The sequence below is a fragment of the Cetorhinus maximus genome, chromosome 4 (genome assembly GCF_964194155.1).
Source record: "Cetorhinus maximus chromosome 4, sCetMax3.hap1.1, whole genome shotgun sequence".
NCBI classification, from domain to species: domain Eukaryota; kingdom Metazoa; phylum Chordata; class Chondrichthyes; order Lamniformes; family Cetorhinidae; genus Cetorhinus; species Cetorhinus maximus.
The window spans coordinates 177,765,782-177,783,546 of record NC_135882.1 but is presented as its reverse complement, the minus strand read 5'-3'; the positions used below and the strand labels follow the sequence as shown (position 1 = coordinate 177,783,546).

General features: G+C 47.9%; 1 protein-coding gene across 2 annotated transcripts in view; it reads left to right on the top strand.

Moving 5' to 3' along the window:
- cdk5 (cyclin dependent kinase 5) overlaps nucleotides 1–17,765 on the top strand; it is a 47,489-nt gene that overhangs the window by 20,522 nt on the left and 9,202 nt on the right. For both annotated transcript variants that reach the window (XM_078541196.1, XM_078541197.1), the window contains 5 exons: nucleotides 3,145–3,201; nucleotides 4,226–4,321; nucleotides 5,164–5,238; nucleotides 6,845–6,941; nucleotides 7,925–7,994. In XM_078541196.1, the coding sequence (XP_078397322.1) occupies nucleotides 3,145–3,201; nucleotides 4,226–4,321; nucleotides 5,164–5,238; nucleotides 6,845–6,941; nucleotides 7,925–7,994 (395 nt within the window). The remainder of the gene's footprint in view (nucleotides 1–3,144; nucleotides 3,202–4,225; nucleotides 4,322–5,163; nucleotides 5,239–6,844; nucleotides 6,942–7,924; nucleotides 7,995–17,765) is intronic.

Below are 17,765 nucleotides of genomic sequence, written 5' to 3'. Positions count from 1 at the left end.
TGCAGTTTTGCTAGGGCTCCTTGATGCCACAGTCGGTCAAATGCAGCTTTGATGTCAAGGGCAGTCAGTCTCACCTCACTTTGGGAGTTCAGCTCTTTTGTCCATGTTCGAACTAAGGCTGTAATGAGGTCAGGATTGAGCGGCCCTAGCGGAACCCAAACTGAGCGCCAGTGAACAGGTTGTTTCTAAGCAAGTGCCACTCGATAGCACTGTCGATGACACCTGACATCACTTTGCTGATGATCGAGCGTAGACTGATGGGGTGGTAACTGGCTGGCTTGGATTTGTTCTGCTTTTTGTGTACAGGACATACCTGGGCAATTTTCCACGTAGCCGGGTAGATGCCAGTGTTGTAGCTGTACTGGAACAGCTTGGCTAGGGGTGCGGCAAGTTCTGGAGCACAAGTCTGCAATACTATTGCCAGAATATTGTCAGGGCCCATAGCTTTTTCCGTATCCAGTACCTTCAGCCGTTTCTTGTTATTACGTGGAGTGAATCAAATTCGCTGAAGACTGTCATCTATGATACTGGGACCTCAGGAGGAGACCGAGATGGATCATCCACTCGGCACTTCTGGCTGAAGATTGTTGAAAATGCTTCAGCCTTATCTTTTGCACTGCTGTGCTAGGCTGCTCCATCATTGAGGATGGGGATATTTGTGGAGCCGCCTCTTCCAGTGAGTTGTTTAATTGTCCACCACCAGTCATGACTGGCTGTGGCAGGACTGCAGAGCTTCGGTCTGACCCGTTGGTTGTGGGACCGCTTAGCTCTGTCTGTCACTTGCTGCTTATGCTGTTTGCCGTGCAAGTAGTCCTGTATAATAGCTTCACCAGATTGACGACTCATTTTTACGTATGCCTGGCGTTGCTCCTGGCATGCCCTCCTGCACTGTTCATTGAACAAGGATTGATGCCCCAGTTTGATGATGATCCCCAGTTTGATGACCTTCCTTCCATCATAAGGTCAGAAGTGGGGATGTTCGCTGATGATTGTGCAATGTTCAGCACCATTCACGACACCACAGGTACTGAAGCTGCCCGTGTTAAAAATGCAGCAAGACCAGGACAATATTCAGGCTTACAAGTGGCAAGTAACATTTGTGTCACACAAGTGCCAGGCAATGACCATCTCCAACATTAGAGAATCTAACCATTGCCTCTTGATATTCAATGGCATTACCTTTGCTGAATTCCCCCACTGTCAACATCCTGGGGATTACAGTAAGGAACATATCTTTTTATTTCTGTTGGACTGTTGTAAAGAACATATCTTTTTATTTTCTGTTGGACTGTGGATTAAAATTACAATGGCTACAGTTTGAAAGACATGTCCACTGGAACAGGATGAGAGGTATATACAATGTTGCAGTCCTGGAACAGAGTGTGCCATGAAAGACAGGATGGTGCCGGAAAGGAGTCCTTGACCAAGGGAGCTGCCTGGCAACAACAATTTAATTGGCTCCTGACCGGGTGACCAGGTTTTGTGTGAGAGCAGTGCAGCAGAATAGCTCCTAGCCTGAAAGGAAAAAGACCTAAAACCTCTCCTGTGTGTAAGATTCCAGTAATTCCACGTTAATAGTTAGCTGGCTTTTTCTTCTCATACCTCTATAATCTGCTCTCTCTCTGAAAACCCCTGACAAGAGGCAAAGGGGAAAATCACTGTTAGGGACATTGAAAGGCAAGTTGCTCAACCAGTGAACTAAATACTGAAAGTGCTGGAAGACCACCTCGTGTTATCAACAAGAACTGAAAGGAATTTAGAAGACATCGATCAAAATCAACCCACTGAATCCTGTGCTCCGGAATTGGTGCTATTGAACTGTTTTATCCCACCCTTAAAATCCATGTTTTTGTGTGTCTTGCTTGTGTGTGTACAGGGGTTTAAGAAGGGGTAGAGTTTAAGTTATAGAGTTAGAAATCAGCAGTTCATGTTTCTTTCTTTTGCCACTGGTTAACGACAGTTTGTTCAATAAACAGTTATTTTCTTATTAAGTTTACAAACCTGGTGCTCGTATTCTGTTAACCTAAATTATACAGTTGAGTAGAATTGGGGAAATCTGGTGGTTTGGTCAAACTTTTCACATTTGTCGTGGCTCAGGGAACAGTGGGGCTGATATTACAGCGCACTGTCCCCAGTGGGTCATGACAGTTACCTTTGACCAGAAACTGAACTGGACCAGCCATATAAAAACTGTGGCTACAAGAACAGGTCAGAGGCTAGGAATCCTGCGACAAGTAACTCACCTCCTGGCTACCCAGAGCCTGTCCACCATCTACAAGGCACAAGTCGGGAGTGATGGAATATTCTCCACTTGCCTGGATGAGTGCAGCTCCAACAACGCTCAAGAGGCTTGACACCATCCAGGACAAAGCTTGATGGGCACCCCATCCACAGACATTCACTCCCTCCACCACCGACGCACAGTGACAGCAGTGTGTACCATTTACAAGATGCACTGCAGGAATTCACCAAGGCTCCTTAGACAGCACCTTCCAAACCCACGACCACTACCATCTAGAAAGACAAGGGCAACAGATACATGGGAACACCACCACCTGGAAGTTCCCCTCCAAGTCACTCACCATCCAGACTTGGAAATATATTTCTGATCCTTCACTCTCGCTGGGTCAAAATCCTGGAACTCCCTTCCTAACAGCACTGTGGGTGTACCTACATAACATGGACTGCAGCGGTTCAAGAAGGTAGCCCCCCACCACCTTCTCAAGGACAGTAAAGGATGGGCAATAAATGCTGGCCTAGCCAGCAACACCCACATCCTTTGAATGAATTAAAAAGATTGGCCTTAGCAGTTATCTACGTACCTACCAGAACCCTACCAAACACCCCAGACGATCAGCATTGTCATCTTCACCTTGAAGAATGAACAAGCAAGTGACATCCAAGGAGCTGGAATCTAATTGAGGGGCTCCAGAGTTTATAGTTAAAATAACAGATAACTGGGACGAAATTACAGGCTGGAATTTAATCAAAGGGTGTGGGCGGTTTATATGTAGCATACCCGGGAGTGCATTACAAGCCTGGAATCTCACCAATGGGACTTTTCTCAATCTGTCTCTGGAGTTTTGCTGGTGCCTCTCCTACCTGCATGCCTTTTACAGTTTTGCCTCTTGAATTTTGTGACAGGATTTGAAGAAATATTTCGACAGCTGTAACGGAGATCTGGATCCTGAGATTGTGAAGGTAAATGCAGTTCCCCTTATGTCTGTTGGGAGCTCCATGTATTCTAGACACTGATACAATGTCCCCTCAAATACTCCCAGGGTAGTACAGCACAGGGTTAAATGCAGAATAAAGCTCCCTCTACCCTGTCCCCATCAAATACTCCCAGGGTAGGTACAGAACTGGTTAGATACAGAGTAAAACTCCCTGTACGCTGTCCCCATTAAACACTCCCAGGACAGGTACAGCACGGGGTCAGATACAGAGGAAAGCTCCCACTGCACTGTCCCCATCAAACACTCCCAAGGTAGGTACAGAACTGGTTAGATACAGAGTAAAACTCCCCCTACACTGTCCCCATCAAGCAATCCCAGGAGAGGTACAGCACGGGGTTAGATACAGAGTAAAGCTCCCTTTACACTGTCCCCATCAAACACTCCCAGGACAGGTACAGCACGGGGTTAGATACAGAGTAAAGTTCCCTCTACACTGTCCCCATCAAACACTCCCAGGACTGGTACAGCACGGGGTTAGATACAGAGTAAAGCTCCCTCTACACCATCCCCATCAAACACTCCCAGGTCAGGTACAGCACGGGGTTAAATACAGAGTAAAGCTCCCTTTACACTGTCCCCATCAAACACTCCCAGGACAGGTACAGCACGGGGTTAGATACAGAGTAAAGTTCCCTCTACACTGTCCCCATCAAACACTCCAAGGGCAGGTACAGCACGGGGTTAGATACAGAGTAAAGCTCCCTCTACACTGTCCCCATCAAACACTCCCAGGACAGGTACAGCATGGGGTTAGATACAGAGTAAAGCTCCTTCTACACTGTCCCCATCAAACACTCCCAGGACAGGTACAGCACAGGGTTAGATACAGAGTAAAGCTCCTTCTACACTGTCCCCATCAAACACTCCCAGGACAGGTACATCATGCGGTTAGATACAGAGTAAAGCTCCCTCTACACTATCCCTGTCAAACTCCCAGGGCAGATGTATATATCTTTAATCTCACCATTTCTTTTATTCTCTCCCTGCAGTCTTTTATGTATCAGTTACTGAAGGGTTTGGCGTTCTGTCACAGCAGGAATGTGCTACACAGGGACTTGAAACCACAGAACCTCCTGATCAACAGGGTGAGTCTAAGCACACAACAGAGACCCTCAGGTTAAGTCAGAAGAACCCGAGAGAGACCCTGAGCCTGAGTTGCTATTAGAGGAACACGGTCCTTCCGGAGGACATGTAGATGTTGGAAGAGGCCCTAAGTTGTTATCTAGTCTGGAGGAGACCTCTGGGGGCTGGGGAGGGTGGTCTAATGGTAATGTCAATGGACTAGCAATCCAGAGGCCCGGGCTAACACAGGTTCCAATCCCACAACGGCAGCTGGTGGAATTTAAATTCAATTAATATATCTGGAATTGAAAGCTAGTCTCAGTAATGGTGACCATGAAACCAGTATCGATCATCTTAAAAACCCATCTGGTTCACTATTGTCCTTTAGGGAAGGAAATCTGTCATCTTTACTTGGTCTGTCCTACATGTGACTCCAGACCCACAGCAATGTGGATGACTCTTAAATGACCTCAAAATGGCCTAGCAAGCCACTCAGTTGTATCAACCCTTTATGAAGCCGCAAAGAGAATGAAACTGTACAGACCCTCCTAACAGCACTGTGGGTGTTCCTGCACCACATGGACTGCAGCGGTTCAAGAAGGCAATTCGCAAGGGCAGTTAGGGATGGGTCATAAATGTTGGTCTAGCCAGCGAAGCCCACATCTTGTGAAAGAATTTTTAAAAAGGTGGTGCCTAAACTGGGAAGCATTGTGGGGTGGGAGGTACACCTACTGTGGGAAACCTGGGTGAATCAGGGGAGGCTGAGTGCTGTGGTTGTGATGCTTCATATTCAGTGTGGCTCTGAGTTTGTTGTGCTTTGCCCTTCTCCCCCACGCACTCCTTTGCTTTGTTTTCTGCCACACAGAACGGTGAGCTGAAACTGGCGGATTTCGGGCTGGCTCGAGCGTTTGGTATCCCTGTCCGATGTTACTCTGCAGAGGTAGGGGAGCAGTTTCAATCAGCTGAGATTTGTCGGGTCAGAGAGTCATAAACCTGTATGAATCCTCTAGGCTTGAGCAGCCATTGGAATCATGCCTGAAGGGACCTTTATTAATGGGTGAGACTGCGTAGAGTGACGTCAGTCTGGGCACCCTCCACTGGGTTAAACCTGCCTCAAAAAAATTCCCCACTAGCTCTACCTTTCATAAGGTGTGAGGAAGGGGAATTACTCCTCTCCAAGCCCAGGCCTTCAAGGCACTGGGGACCCCAGGAAGTGGGGAGAATAGGTTGAGTTGGTGGTTGAAAGGTGTGGCCCAAGAACAGAATGGACAATGGACCAACTGGAAACTCAGTGACAACACTGGATCCTCATCTCTTCACCCGCATCTTAACTATCAGCTGTGGTTCAGTGAGCCAGGTCATGGATTCCAGTCCCATTCAGAGCCCATAACCCAGGCTAACATTCCATTGCAGTGCTGAGGGAGTGCTGCACTGTCAGAGGGTCAGTACTGAGGGAGCGCTGCACTGTCAGAGGGTCAGTACTGAGGGAGTGTTGCAGTGTTGGAAGGTCAGTACTGAGGGAGAGCTGCACTGTCGGAGGGTCAGTACTGAGGGGATGCTGCACTGTCGGAGGGTCAGTACTGAGGGAGAGATGTACTGTTAGAGTCAGTATCAAGTGTGCACCACACTGTTAGAGGGTCGGTAGTAAGGGAGTGCTGCACTGTCGGGCTGTCAGTACTGAGGGAGCGCTGCACTGTCAGAGGGTCAGTACTGAGGGAGTGCTACACTGTCAGGGGGTCAGTACTGAGGGAGTGCTGCACTGTCGGAGGGTCAGTACTGAGGGAGAGATGTACTGTTAGAGTCAGTATCAAGTGTGCACCACACTGTTAGAGGGTCGGTAGTAAGGGAGTGCTGCACTGTCGGGCTGTCAGTACTGAGGGAGCGCTGCACTGTCAGGGGGTCAGTACTGAGGGAGCGCTGGGCTGTCAGTACTGAGGGAGTGCTGCACTGTTGGGCGGTCAGCACTGAAGGACTGTTGCACTGTCAGAGGGTCAATACTGAGGGAGTGCTGCACTGTCGGACGGTCGGTACTGAGAGAGAGCTGCACTGTCGGAGGGTCAGTACTGAGGGGATGCTGCACTGTCGGAGGGTCAGGACAGAGAGTGCTGCACTGTCGGAGGGTCAGGACAGAGAGTGCTGCACTGTCGGAGGGTCAGGACAGAGAGTGCTGCACTGTCGGAGGGTCAGGACAGAGAGTGCGCACTGTCGGAGGGTCAGGACAGAGAGTGCGCACTGTCGGAGGGTCAGGACAGAGAGTGCTGCACTGTCGGAGGTGCTGTCTTTCAGACAAGACTCTAAGCTGAACCCCTGTCATTCCCCTCCAGTGGATATAAGCATGCCCAAAACACTAGTGGAAGAAGAGCAGGCCTGTTCTTCCTGTATAACATTTATTCCTCAACCTACATCACTAAAAACAGATTACCTGTCATTCTGCTGCTGTTAGAATCTTGGGTTGGGTTTGCTGACTGTGGTTGAGCTGACTGCTGTTGATATCCTTAGGGAGAAGAGGTGCTGGAGTTGTTTAACCTGCCCTTTGCCCATTGCAGGTGGTGACACTGTGGTATCGCCCTCCAGACGTGCTGTTCGGCGCCAAACTCTACTCCACTTCCATAGACATGTGGTCAGCTGGCTGTATATTTGCAGGTAATTCACAGACTTGATGTGAGGACACACTGCTCCCCTAACCATCCCACCAATGCCACCACCCCCCCCGGCCAATAAATCCTGTCCCCGGCTGTAAGATTACCAGCCTGTGCTGTGTTAACTGATCCCAGCCCAGGTGCTTTCCATGTTGGGTTTCTGCTACATTCCTCTGACTTTTTTAAGTTACTGGTTCTGGAGCGTTGGGTCCAATTCTGAGCCCCACACCTTAGGAGAGGGTTGTTACTGATTAGGGACCAGTAATTTCTTCTTTAAAGTAGACAAAGTTTGAATTCCCAGTGACCCGACAAGCGTGTGCTCCCGCCAGCTGAAATATCACATGAGCGCAGGATGACATCGGGACGCTCGCTCAACGTCATCTCACGCGATTTCATGTCTGATCAGGTCGGGCACACCAACCTAAAACTTCTGCCCCAGATTTCCTTCCCTAAAGGACATTCATTAGTGAACCAGATGGGTTTTTACAACAATTGATGATCGTTTCATGCTCACCGTTACTGAGACTCGCTTTCAATTCCAGATTGTTATGAATTGAATTTAAATTCCACCAGTTGCCGTGGTGGGATTTGAACCTGTGACCCCAGAGCATTAGCACTGGGCCTCTGGATTACCAGCCCAGTGACATTACCTCTATGCCACCATCTCTCCTGTGCTATATCATTCCATGAAGAATTAAATATCACCTCATTGATGTGGACAGGGTCAAACTTAATAGATTAATTGAATTTTTGAATACTACCTTTAGCAGTGAGACACACTTGGGGTGCAGAAAAGCAGACACAAACATCAGCCTTTAATTTGATGGACTGACACTGTGAATACAATGTTTAAATAATAAAGGCAGAGTAACTAAAATGCCCTTAGTTTATGTACAGTTTGAGAAGTGATTGTATTTTTAGACGAAATATTCTTTTGGAGACCTCCCCAGTGTAGCATTCTCACTAACAAACACTTCTTTTTCCTAGAGTTAGCAAATGCAGGAAGACCACTGTTTCCTGGCAATGATGTAGATGATCAGTTGAAGAGGATTTTTCGATATCCTTTTTAATTCCTGTGCTTTCAACCGTCTATCAATAACAACAGTCTGCATTTATATAGTACCCTTTATTGTACTAAGCATCCTGAGGCATTGCAGGGGAATAAGAGGAACTGAAGCCAACCCTTGGGAAGGGAAGCTATAGGTGGGTGACTTATAGCCACAATCGGTTTTGGGAAGGTTTTAAATGAGAATGGAGGGGGTGGAAGGTTGATGGAAGGAGCTCACTAGGGCAGTGTTAGAACAAAGGGAGAGAGCGCTGAGCAAGTTGGAGTCAGAAGAATAAAGTGCGCAGGAGGGGAAGCACGAATAGGAAAGGGAACGGGTGTTTGACAGGGGGAAAAGGTCACAGATTGGGGAGAGGGTGAATGACAGGGAGGGGTTAGAGGTTAGGAAGGGGCTGTGTGACGGAAGGGGTAAGAGGTTGGCGAGAGGGTGAATGTTGGGGAAGGGTGAATGACAGGGAGGGGTGGTCAGAGGTTGGGGAGGAGTGAATGATGGGGAAGGAGTCAGAGGTTAGGGAGGGGGTGAATGACTGGGGGAGGGGGGTCAGAAGCTAGGGAGAGGGTGAATAAGTGAGGGAGTCAGGTTGGGAAGGGGCTGTGTGACTGGGGAGGGGCTGTGTGATTTGGGAAGGGGGTTATAGGTTGGGGAGGGGCTGTGTGATTTGGGAAGGGGGTTATAGGTTGGGAAGGGGCTGTGTGACTGGGGAGGGGCTGTGTGATTTGGGAAGGGGGTTATAGGTTGGGGAGGGGCTGTGTGATTTGGGAAGGGGGTTATAGGTTGGGAAGGGGGTGTGTGACTGGGGAGGGGCTGTGTGATTTGGGAAGGGGGTTATAGGTTGGGAAGGGGCTGTGTGACTGGGGAGGGGCTGTGTGATTTGGGAAGGGGGTTATAGGTTGGGAAGGGGGTGTGTGACTGGGGAGGGGCTGTGTGATTTGGGAAGGGGGTTATAGGTTGGGAAGGGGCTGTGAGACTGGGGAGGGGCTGTGTGATTTGGGATGGGGGTTATAGGTTGGGAAGGGGCTGTGTGACTGGGGAGGGGCTGTGTGATTTGGGAAGGAGGTTATAGGTTGGGAAGGGGCTGTGTGATTTGGGAAGGGGGTTATATGTTGGGAAGGGACTGTGTGACTGGGGAGGGGCTGTGTGATTTGGGAAGGGGGTTATAGGTTGGGAAGGGGGTGTGTGACTGGGGAGGGGCTGTGTGATTTGGGAAGGGGGTTATAGGTTGGGAAGGGGCTGTGTGACTGGGGGCCGGGGTACAGATTTAGGCGAGTTGTGAGGCTGTGAAGGTATTTGAAAATAAGAATCCTATTGGATGCTCTGGTGAACATTGTAGATGTCCTGACTATCATCTTCTAAAATTCTCTTGATTTGGGAACTGTTCCTTTAGATTGGAAAATTGTGCGTTTCACTCTGCTATTTAAGAAAGATGAGAGAGAGAAACCAGGGAATTGTAGACCAATTAGACTAACATTTGTTGCCAGGATATTGCTAGAGTTTATAATTAAGGCAAGGGTAGCTGAACTGTATTATCAGTTGACCAGAGTGTGTCAGGGTGGATTTGTAAAGGAAAGGTAATGCTTAATGAATCTGAATTTCTTGAAGACATGGTCAAGTAATGGACTGGGGAGTGTCATGGACTTCCAGAAGGCATTTGACAAAGTCCTTCATAATAGACAGTTAGCTGAACTTGAAGCTCATAGAATTGAAGCAGATTATTAACTTGTTCCAGGTATTGGCTGATCTTCAGGGCAGTTAGCCTGATGTTAGTTGTCAGGGAAATGCTGGAATCTATTATTAAAGAAGTCTTAACAATGCACTTAGAAAATCCTAGTACGATCAGTCAGGGTCAACATGGTTTTATGAAAGGAAAATTGTGTTTAACAAATTTGTTGGAGGTTTTTTGAGAATGTAACTAGTAGAGTAGACAAAGAAGAACCAGTATCATAGATGTAGTATACTTGGATTTCCAAAAAGCATTTGAATAAGCTGCCTCACAAAAAGTTAATAAGCAAGATAAGAATTCATGGTGTTGAGGGTAATGTATTAGCACGGATAGAGGGTTAAAGGATAGGCAGCAGTGCATAGGGATAAATTGGGACATTTTCAAGTTGGCAGGCAGTGAATAGTTGAGTGCTACAAGGATCAGTGCTGGGGCCTCAGCTATTTACAATCTATATTAATGACTCAGATGAAGAAACAAAGAGTAATGTATCCAAGTTTGTTGACAATACAAAGGTAGGTTGTATGTTAACTGTGAGGAGGACAGGTTAAGCGAGTAGGCAACAAGATGGCAGATGGAGTATAATGTGGGGAAGGGTGAGGCTATTCACTTTCGTTGTAAGAATGGAAAAGCAGAATATTTTTTTAAAAGGCTTGAAACTTTTAAATGTTGATTTTCAGAGAGACTTGGGGACACTCATATAAGGAGCACCGAAAGTTAATAAGTAGGTATAGCAAACAATTAGGAAGGCAAAAAACGTTTTGGCCTTTAAAGTAAGGGGACTGGATTGCAGGAATAAGGAAATCTCACTGCAATTATGTATGGCTTTGGTGAGGCCACACCTGGAGTACTGTGTGCAGTTGTGGTCATTTTATCAAGGAAGAATATATTTGCTTTGGAGGTGAAAATAGGAACATAAGGAATTACAGGATCACAGAATTGTTACGGTGTAGAAGAGGGCCATTCGGCCCATTGTGTCTGCACTGGCTCTCTCAGCATTTTGACTTAGTACCAATGCAAATAGGAGCCCGGAGTAGGCCATTCGGCCCTTCGAACCAGCTCTGCCATTCAACTAGATCATGGCTGATCTTCTACCTCAAAGCCATTTTCCTGCACTATCCCCACATCCCTTGATATCTTCAATAGCTAGAAATTGTCCATCTCTGTCGTGAACATATTCAGTGACTGAGACTCCACAGCGCTTTGGGCTGGAGAATTCCAAAGATTGACCACCCTCTGAGTGAATGTTCACTGGATTGATTCCTGGGATGAGGGGGCTTTCCTATGATGAGAGGTTGCGTAAATTGGGCCTACTGTATATTCTCTGGAGTTTAGAAGAATGAGAGGTGATCTCTGAATCATCCCAGAATTCTGAAGGGGCTGGACAGGGCAACTGCAGAGGTTGTTTCTCCCTGCTTGGGGAATCCAGAACAGGGGTGCACAGTCTCAGGATAAAGGGTCGATCATTTAAGACTGAGATAAGGAGACATTTCTTCACTCAAAGGATAGTGAATCTTTGGAATTCTCTACTCCATCATTCAATATATTTGAGACTGGGATAGACAGCCTAATTCTCAGGGGATTGAGGGATATGGGGAATGAGCGAGAGAGTGGAGTTGAAGCCCAAGATCATATTGAATGGCGGAGCAGGCTTGACGGGCCATGTGGTCTATTCCTGCTCCTATTTCTTATGTTCTTATGAGCAGCAGAAGTCAGAGAGCAGGAGATCTACCCGGCTATGTGGAAAATTGCCCAGGTGTGTCCTGTACACAAAAAGCAGGACAAATCCATCCCAGTCAGTTACTGCCCCATCAGCCTACTTTCGATCATCAGCAGCGTAATGGAAGGGGTCATAAACAGTGCTATCAAGCGGCACTTGTGTAGCAATAACCTGCTCACTGATGATCATTTAGGTTCTGCCAAGGCCACTAAGCTCCTGACCTCATTACAGCCTTCGTCCAGACATGGACATAGGAGCTGAACTCAAGGAGTGAGGTGAGAGTGACTGCCCTTGACATCAAGGCAGCATTTGACCGAGTGTGGCATCAAGGAGCCCTAGCAAAACTGGAGTCAGTGGGAATCGGGGAAAACTCACCGCTGGTTGGAGTCATACCTAGCACAAGGGAAGATGTGGTTGTTGGAGGTCAGTCATCTTATCCCAGGAAATCACTGCAGGAGTTTCTCAGGGTTGTGCCTTAGGCCCAACTATCTTCAGCTGCTTCATCAATGACCTTCCCTCCATCATCAGGCCAGAAGTGGGGATGCTCGTGGGTGATTGCACCATTCGCGACGCCTCAGATACTGAACTGGTCTATGTCCATATGTAGCAAGACCTGGACAATATCCAGGCTTGGACTAATAAGTGGCAAGTAACATTCGTGCCACACAAGTGCCAGGCAATGACCATCTCCAACAGGAGAGAATCGAACTATCGCCCCTTGATGTTCAATGGCATTACCATCACTGAATCCCCCACTATCAACATCCTGGAGGTTACCATTGACCAGAACCTGAACTGGACCAGCCATTTAAATACTGTGGCCAGAAGAGCAGGTCAGAGGCTGGGGATTCTGCGGTAAGTAACTCACTTCCTAACTCCCCAAAGCCTGTCCACCATCTACAAGGCACAAGTCAAGAGTGTGATGGAATACTCTCCACTTGCCTGGATGAGTGCAGCTCCCACAACACTCAAGAAGCTTAACACCATCCAGGACAAAGCAGCCCCGCTTGATTGGCACCACATCCACAAACATTCACTCCTCCCACCACTGGCGCACAGTAGCAGCAGTGTGTACCATCTACAAGATGCACTGCAGGAACTCACCAAGGCTCCTTAGGCAGCACCTTCCAAACCCACGACCACTACCACCTAGAAGGACAAGGGCAGCAGACACATGGAAACACCACCACCTGGAAGTTCCCCTCCAAGCCACTCACCATCCTGACTAGGAAATATATCGCCGTTCCTTCACTGTCGCTGAGTCAAAATTTTGGAACTCCCGCCCTAACAGCACTGTGGGTGTACCTACACCACATGGAATGCAGCGGCTCAAGAAGGCAGCTCACCACCACCTTCTCAAGGGCAATTAGAGATGGGCATTACCTGCTGGCCCAGCCAGCGAAGCCCACATCCCGTGAATGAATGAAAAAGACAAGACATAAATAATGGGCAGGGACTCAAATTGGCAGAATGTGACTGGTAGTGTCCAGCAAGGATCTGTGTTTGCGCCTCAACTATTCATCTGTTTATTATCTATTTATTACTTATTAATGTCTTAAATGATGGGATAGGAAGCCACCTATCCAAGCTTGCCATATTCACAAGGGTAGGCAACATTGTTATCAGTGTTGATTGAAGTTGAAAAAGTACAGAGAGATATTAATAGGTAAAGTGAATGGGTAAAACTGTGTCAAATGCATGTCAGTGTAGGCAACTGTGACGTCATCTACTTCAAACCTAAAGGATGAAACAGAGTATACTCTAGATGGTGAAAAGCTAGAAACGGCAGAAGTCCAAAGATTCACTCTGTGTAGCATTAAGAAACGGCTGAAGGCACTGGATACTGTAAAGACTATGGGGTCCGAAAAGCATCCAGCAATAGTACTGAACACCTGTGCTCCAGAACTAGCCGTGGCTCTAGCCAAAGTGTTTCATTATACAGCACTGAATCCCCCAATATCAACATCCTGGGGATTACCTTTGACCAGAAACTGAACTGGACTAGCCATATTAATACTGTGGCTACAAGAGCAGGTCAGAGGCTGGGAATTCTGCAGAAAGTAACTCACCTCCTGACCCTCCAAAGCCTGTCCACCGTCTACAAGGCACAGGTCAGGAATGTGATGGAATACTCCCCACTTGCCTGGATGAATGCAGCTCCCACAATACTCAAGAAGCTCAACACCATCCAGGCCAAAGCATTGACATTGGCACCCCATTAACCACCTTCAACATTCACTCCCTCCAACACCAATGCACAGTAGCAGCAGTGTGTACCATCTGCAAGATGCACTGCAGGAATTCACCAAGGCTCCTTAGACAGCACCTTCCAAACCCGCGACCTCTATCATCTAGAAGGACAAGGGTAGCAGGCACATGGGAACACCACCACCTGGAAGTTCCCCTCCAAGTCACTCACCATCCTGACTTGGAAATATTTCGCTGTTCCTTCACTGTCGCTGGATCAAAATCCTGGAACTCCCTCCCTAACAGCACTGTGGGTGTACCTACACCACATGGTCTGCAGCGGTTGAAGAAGGCAGCTCACCACCACCTTCTCAAGGGCAATTAGGGATGGGTAATAAATGGCCTTACCAGTAATGCCTGACTTGGGGGTCCAGGTATATAGATCATTAAAATGTCATGAAGAGGTACAGAAAAATCAGAAAAGCAAATGGAATGCTGGCCTTTCTATCTCGAGGACTGGAATGGCGGGGGGGTTAACGTTATGTTGTAGCTGGACAAACCCTTGTTAAACCACACCTGGAACGATGTGAGCAGTTCTCTGTTCCACATCTTAGGAAGAGTACATTGATCTTGGAGGGTAGATTTACCAGAATGATATCTGGACTCCAGGAGACACATTACAAGGAGCGGAAAGCAATAGGCAATACGCCTGGAATTCAGAAGATGAAGGAGTGATATGACCGACGTTTTCAAAATATTAAATAGGGTATATAGGAGCATGTAGGGTAGGTTCACATAAACGATTCCTGCTGGTTGGGGAATCCAGGACTAGAGGGAATAGTCTAAAAATTAGAGGCAGACCTTTCAAACAATACAGCACAGGAAGAGGCCATTCACCCCATTGAATCGGTGCTGGCTCTGTGTAGAGCAAACCAGTCAGTCCTGTTCCTCTGCTCTAATCCCATAGTCCTGTAAGTTTATTTCTCTCATGTGCCCATTCAGTTTCCTTTTGAAATCTTTGCTTGTCTTCGCTTCCAGGGGGCAGAGTGTTTCAGGTCATTACCACTCACTGCATATAAAAAAAATTCTTTCTCACATTATTCCTGCATCTCCTGCCTCAAATCTTAAATCTGCTGCCTCGTCCTTCTACCAATAGGAACAGCTTTTCTTTGTCTACCTTATCCAAACCTGTCATAATCTTGCACAGTTCTACCCAATCTCCCCTCAATCTCCTTCGGTCCAAGGAGAACAATCATCTCCAGTTCTACTGATATTTTGTCAGCATCCTCTTCTGTAGTAAACATCAATACAAAGAACTCATTTAATACTCTAGCCTTACTCGGTGCCTCTAAGCATATATCACCCTCTTTTTCTCTAATAGGACTCACTCCCCACTTACCATTTACATGCCAGTAGAAAATGTTGGGGTTCTCTTCTGATGTTGACTGCTATCCTGTTCTCGTACTCCTCTCTGCCAGTTTTATTTTCCTCTGTGCCTCCCCTCTTTATGTATTTGGCCTGATTCTCAGTTAAAGGGATTCAGGAGGGAAATGAGGAAACACTCATATACACAAAGGGTGGGAGAGGTTTGGAAACTCTATTGCACAAATGGCAATTGGCGCTAAATCAATTGTTAATTTGAAATCTAGGATTTGATAGATTTCTGTTATCCTAAATTATTGAGAGATGTCGGGTAAAAGTGGGCATGTGGATGTTGGTCACAGATCTGCCATGGTCTCATTGAACAGCCTCTTCCTGTTCCGATGTTCCTCCGGTGGACAGGGGTGGTGGGAGGGTTTCAGCAGCCTGGTGTGTGAGTGCGGGACAAGCAGGGATAACGTTGCCGAGGTGGGGGTGAGATGAAGATGGTGATGCAAGGAATGTGGGACGTGACGCTCAGCTCAGGGGCAGACACGGCACCAGTGGGGGTTTGCTACAGCTTGTGAAACATGTTGGAGTGTGATTTATGCTGAGCCCCAAGAGCGAGCACTTTGCTCTCCACTGTGTTTGGCAGAAGAAAACTGACTATTTAAGACTTGGCCTGAGTCGGGCAGTCTGACTGGATGAGGCTGTAGAGTTGGTTCCTTCACACTGTACAGTCGAGATGATGTGGTTGATCATGTTGAAGCCTGCAGACAAGTTGCAGAGGGCTAATCCATCATACATGGCAGTTTTATTTAGAGTCAGGAAGGGTTGCTGTGGGTGGAGCTGCATCAAAGATTGTTCATACCTTTCATGTATGGAGTTTGTCTGCTGTAAAAACAGAAATCTCGGGAATAATAATGTCATGTTCTCCCATCAACCTCTTCACTGTCTTTAGCTGCCTCTAGCCTCTCTTTGTCTCTCAATGTTTCTCTCTCGAACTCTGCATCTTTCTCTCCTCATATCTGTCTCCTTCTGTCTGTTCCTTTGCTTACCCTGTCACTCCCTCTCTTACTTTGTTGCTGTCTTGTTCTCTCCCTTGCACTCTCACCCACTCTTTCAATCCCGCACCCTCCCCCGTCATCTTTCTCTCCCTCGCTGTCTCTCTCTCTCCTCCTCCCCGCCTCTTTTCTCTCTCTCTCTCCCTCGCCGTCTCTCCCTTCGCTGTTTTTCTCTCTCTCCCCTGCCATCTCTCCCTTTTTCTCTCTCTCCCTCCCCCACCGTGTCTCTCTCTTTCTCTCTCCCTTGCCATTTTTCTCACTCCCCCACCATCTCTCTCTCTCCCCTGCTGTGTCTCTCTCTCTTTCTCTCTCCCTCGCCATCTTTCTCTCTCTCTCCCTCGCTGTCCCTCTCTCTCTCTCTCTCGCTCCCTCTCTCTCCCTCCATCGCCGTCTTTCTCCCTCTCTCCCTCGCCGTCTCTCTCTCCTTCGCCGTCCTTCTTTCTCCCTCACTGTCTTTCTCTCTCTCTCCCTCCCTTGCCATCTTTCTCTCTCCCTCGCCTCTTTTCTCTCTCTCCCTCGCTGTCTCTCTCTCTCCCCTTGTCATCTTTCTCTCTCCCCCCCTCTCCCTCGCCTCTTTTCTCTCTCTTCCTCTCTCTCACCCTCACTGTTTTCTCTCTCTCCCCCGCTGACTCTCTTTTTCTCTCTCCCGCCCACCATCTCTCTCTCTCCCCCTCGCCATTTCTCTCCCTCACCATTTCTCTCCCTCGCCATCTCTGTCTCTACCCCATTGCCGTTTTTCTCTCTTTCCCTCGCCGTCTCTTTCTCTCTCCCTCACCATCTTTCTCTCTCCCTCGCCTTCTTTCTCTCCCTCACCGTCTTTCTCATTCTCTCTCTCCCTTGCCGTCTTTCTCTCTCTCTCCCTTGCCGTCTTTCTCTCTCTCTCCCTTGCCGTCTTTCTCTCTCTCTCCCTTGCCGTCTTTCTCTCTCTTCCCCTCGCCGTCTTTCTCTCTCTTCCCCTCGCCGTCTTTCTCTCTCTTCCCCTCGCCGTCTCTCTCTCTCCCCCTTCGCCGTCTTTCTCTCTTTCTCCCTCGCCGTCTCTCTCTCTCTCTCCCCCTTCGCTGTCTTTCTCTCTTTACTGCTCTCCGTCTTTCTCTCCATTCCCCTCTCCCGTCTTTCTCTTTCCCCCTCACCGTCAAATTCTCCCTCTCCCCCTCACCGTTAAGTTCTCTCACGCTCTCGGTCTCTCTCCCCCACGCTATCTCTTTTTTTCTTTTTTCCCTTCTCCCTGTCCCCAGCTCTCCGTCTTTCTCTCTCTCTCTCTCTCTCTCCCCCCTCTCCCTCTTGCCAGCTCTCTCACCATCTCCCTGTCACTTACTATCTCCCTGAAACCGTCTCCTGTTCTCACTGTGTTTTATTCTGTCTCTCTCTCTCTCTGTGTTTCTCTCTCTCTGTGTTTCTCTCTCTCTGTGTTTCTCTCTCTCTGTGTTTCTCTCTCTGCGTTTCTCTCTCTCTGCATTTCTCTCTCTCTGTGTTTCTCTCTCTGCGTTTCTCTCTCTGCGTTTCTCTCTCTCTGCGTTTCTCTCTCTCTGCGTTTCTCTCTCTCTGCGTTTCTCTCTCTCTGTGTTCCTCTCTCTGCGTTTCTCTCTCTCTGCGTTTCTCTCTCTCTGCGTTTCTCTCTCTCTGTGTTTCTCTCTCTCTGCGTTTCTCTCTCTCTGTCTCTCTCTCTCTCTGTGTTTCTCTCTCTCTGCGTTTCTCTCTCTCTGCGTTTCTCTCT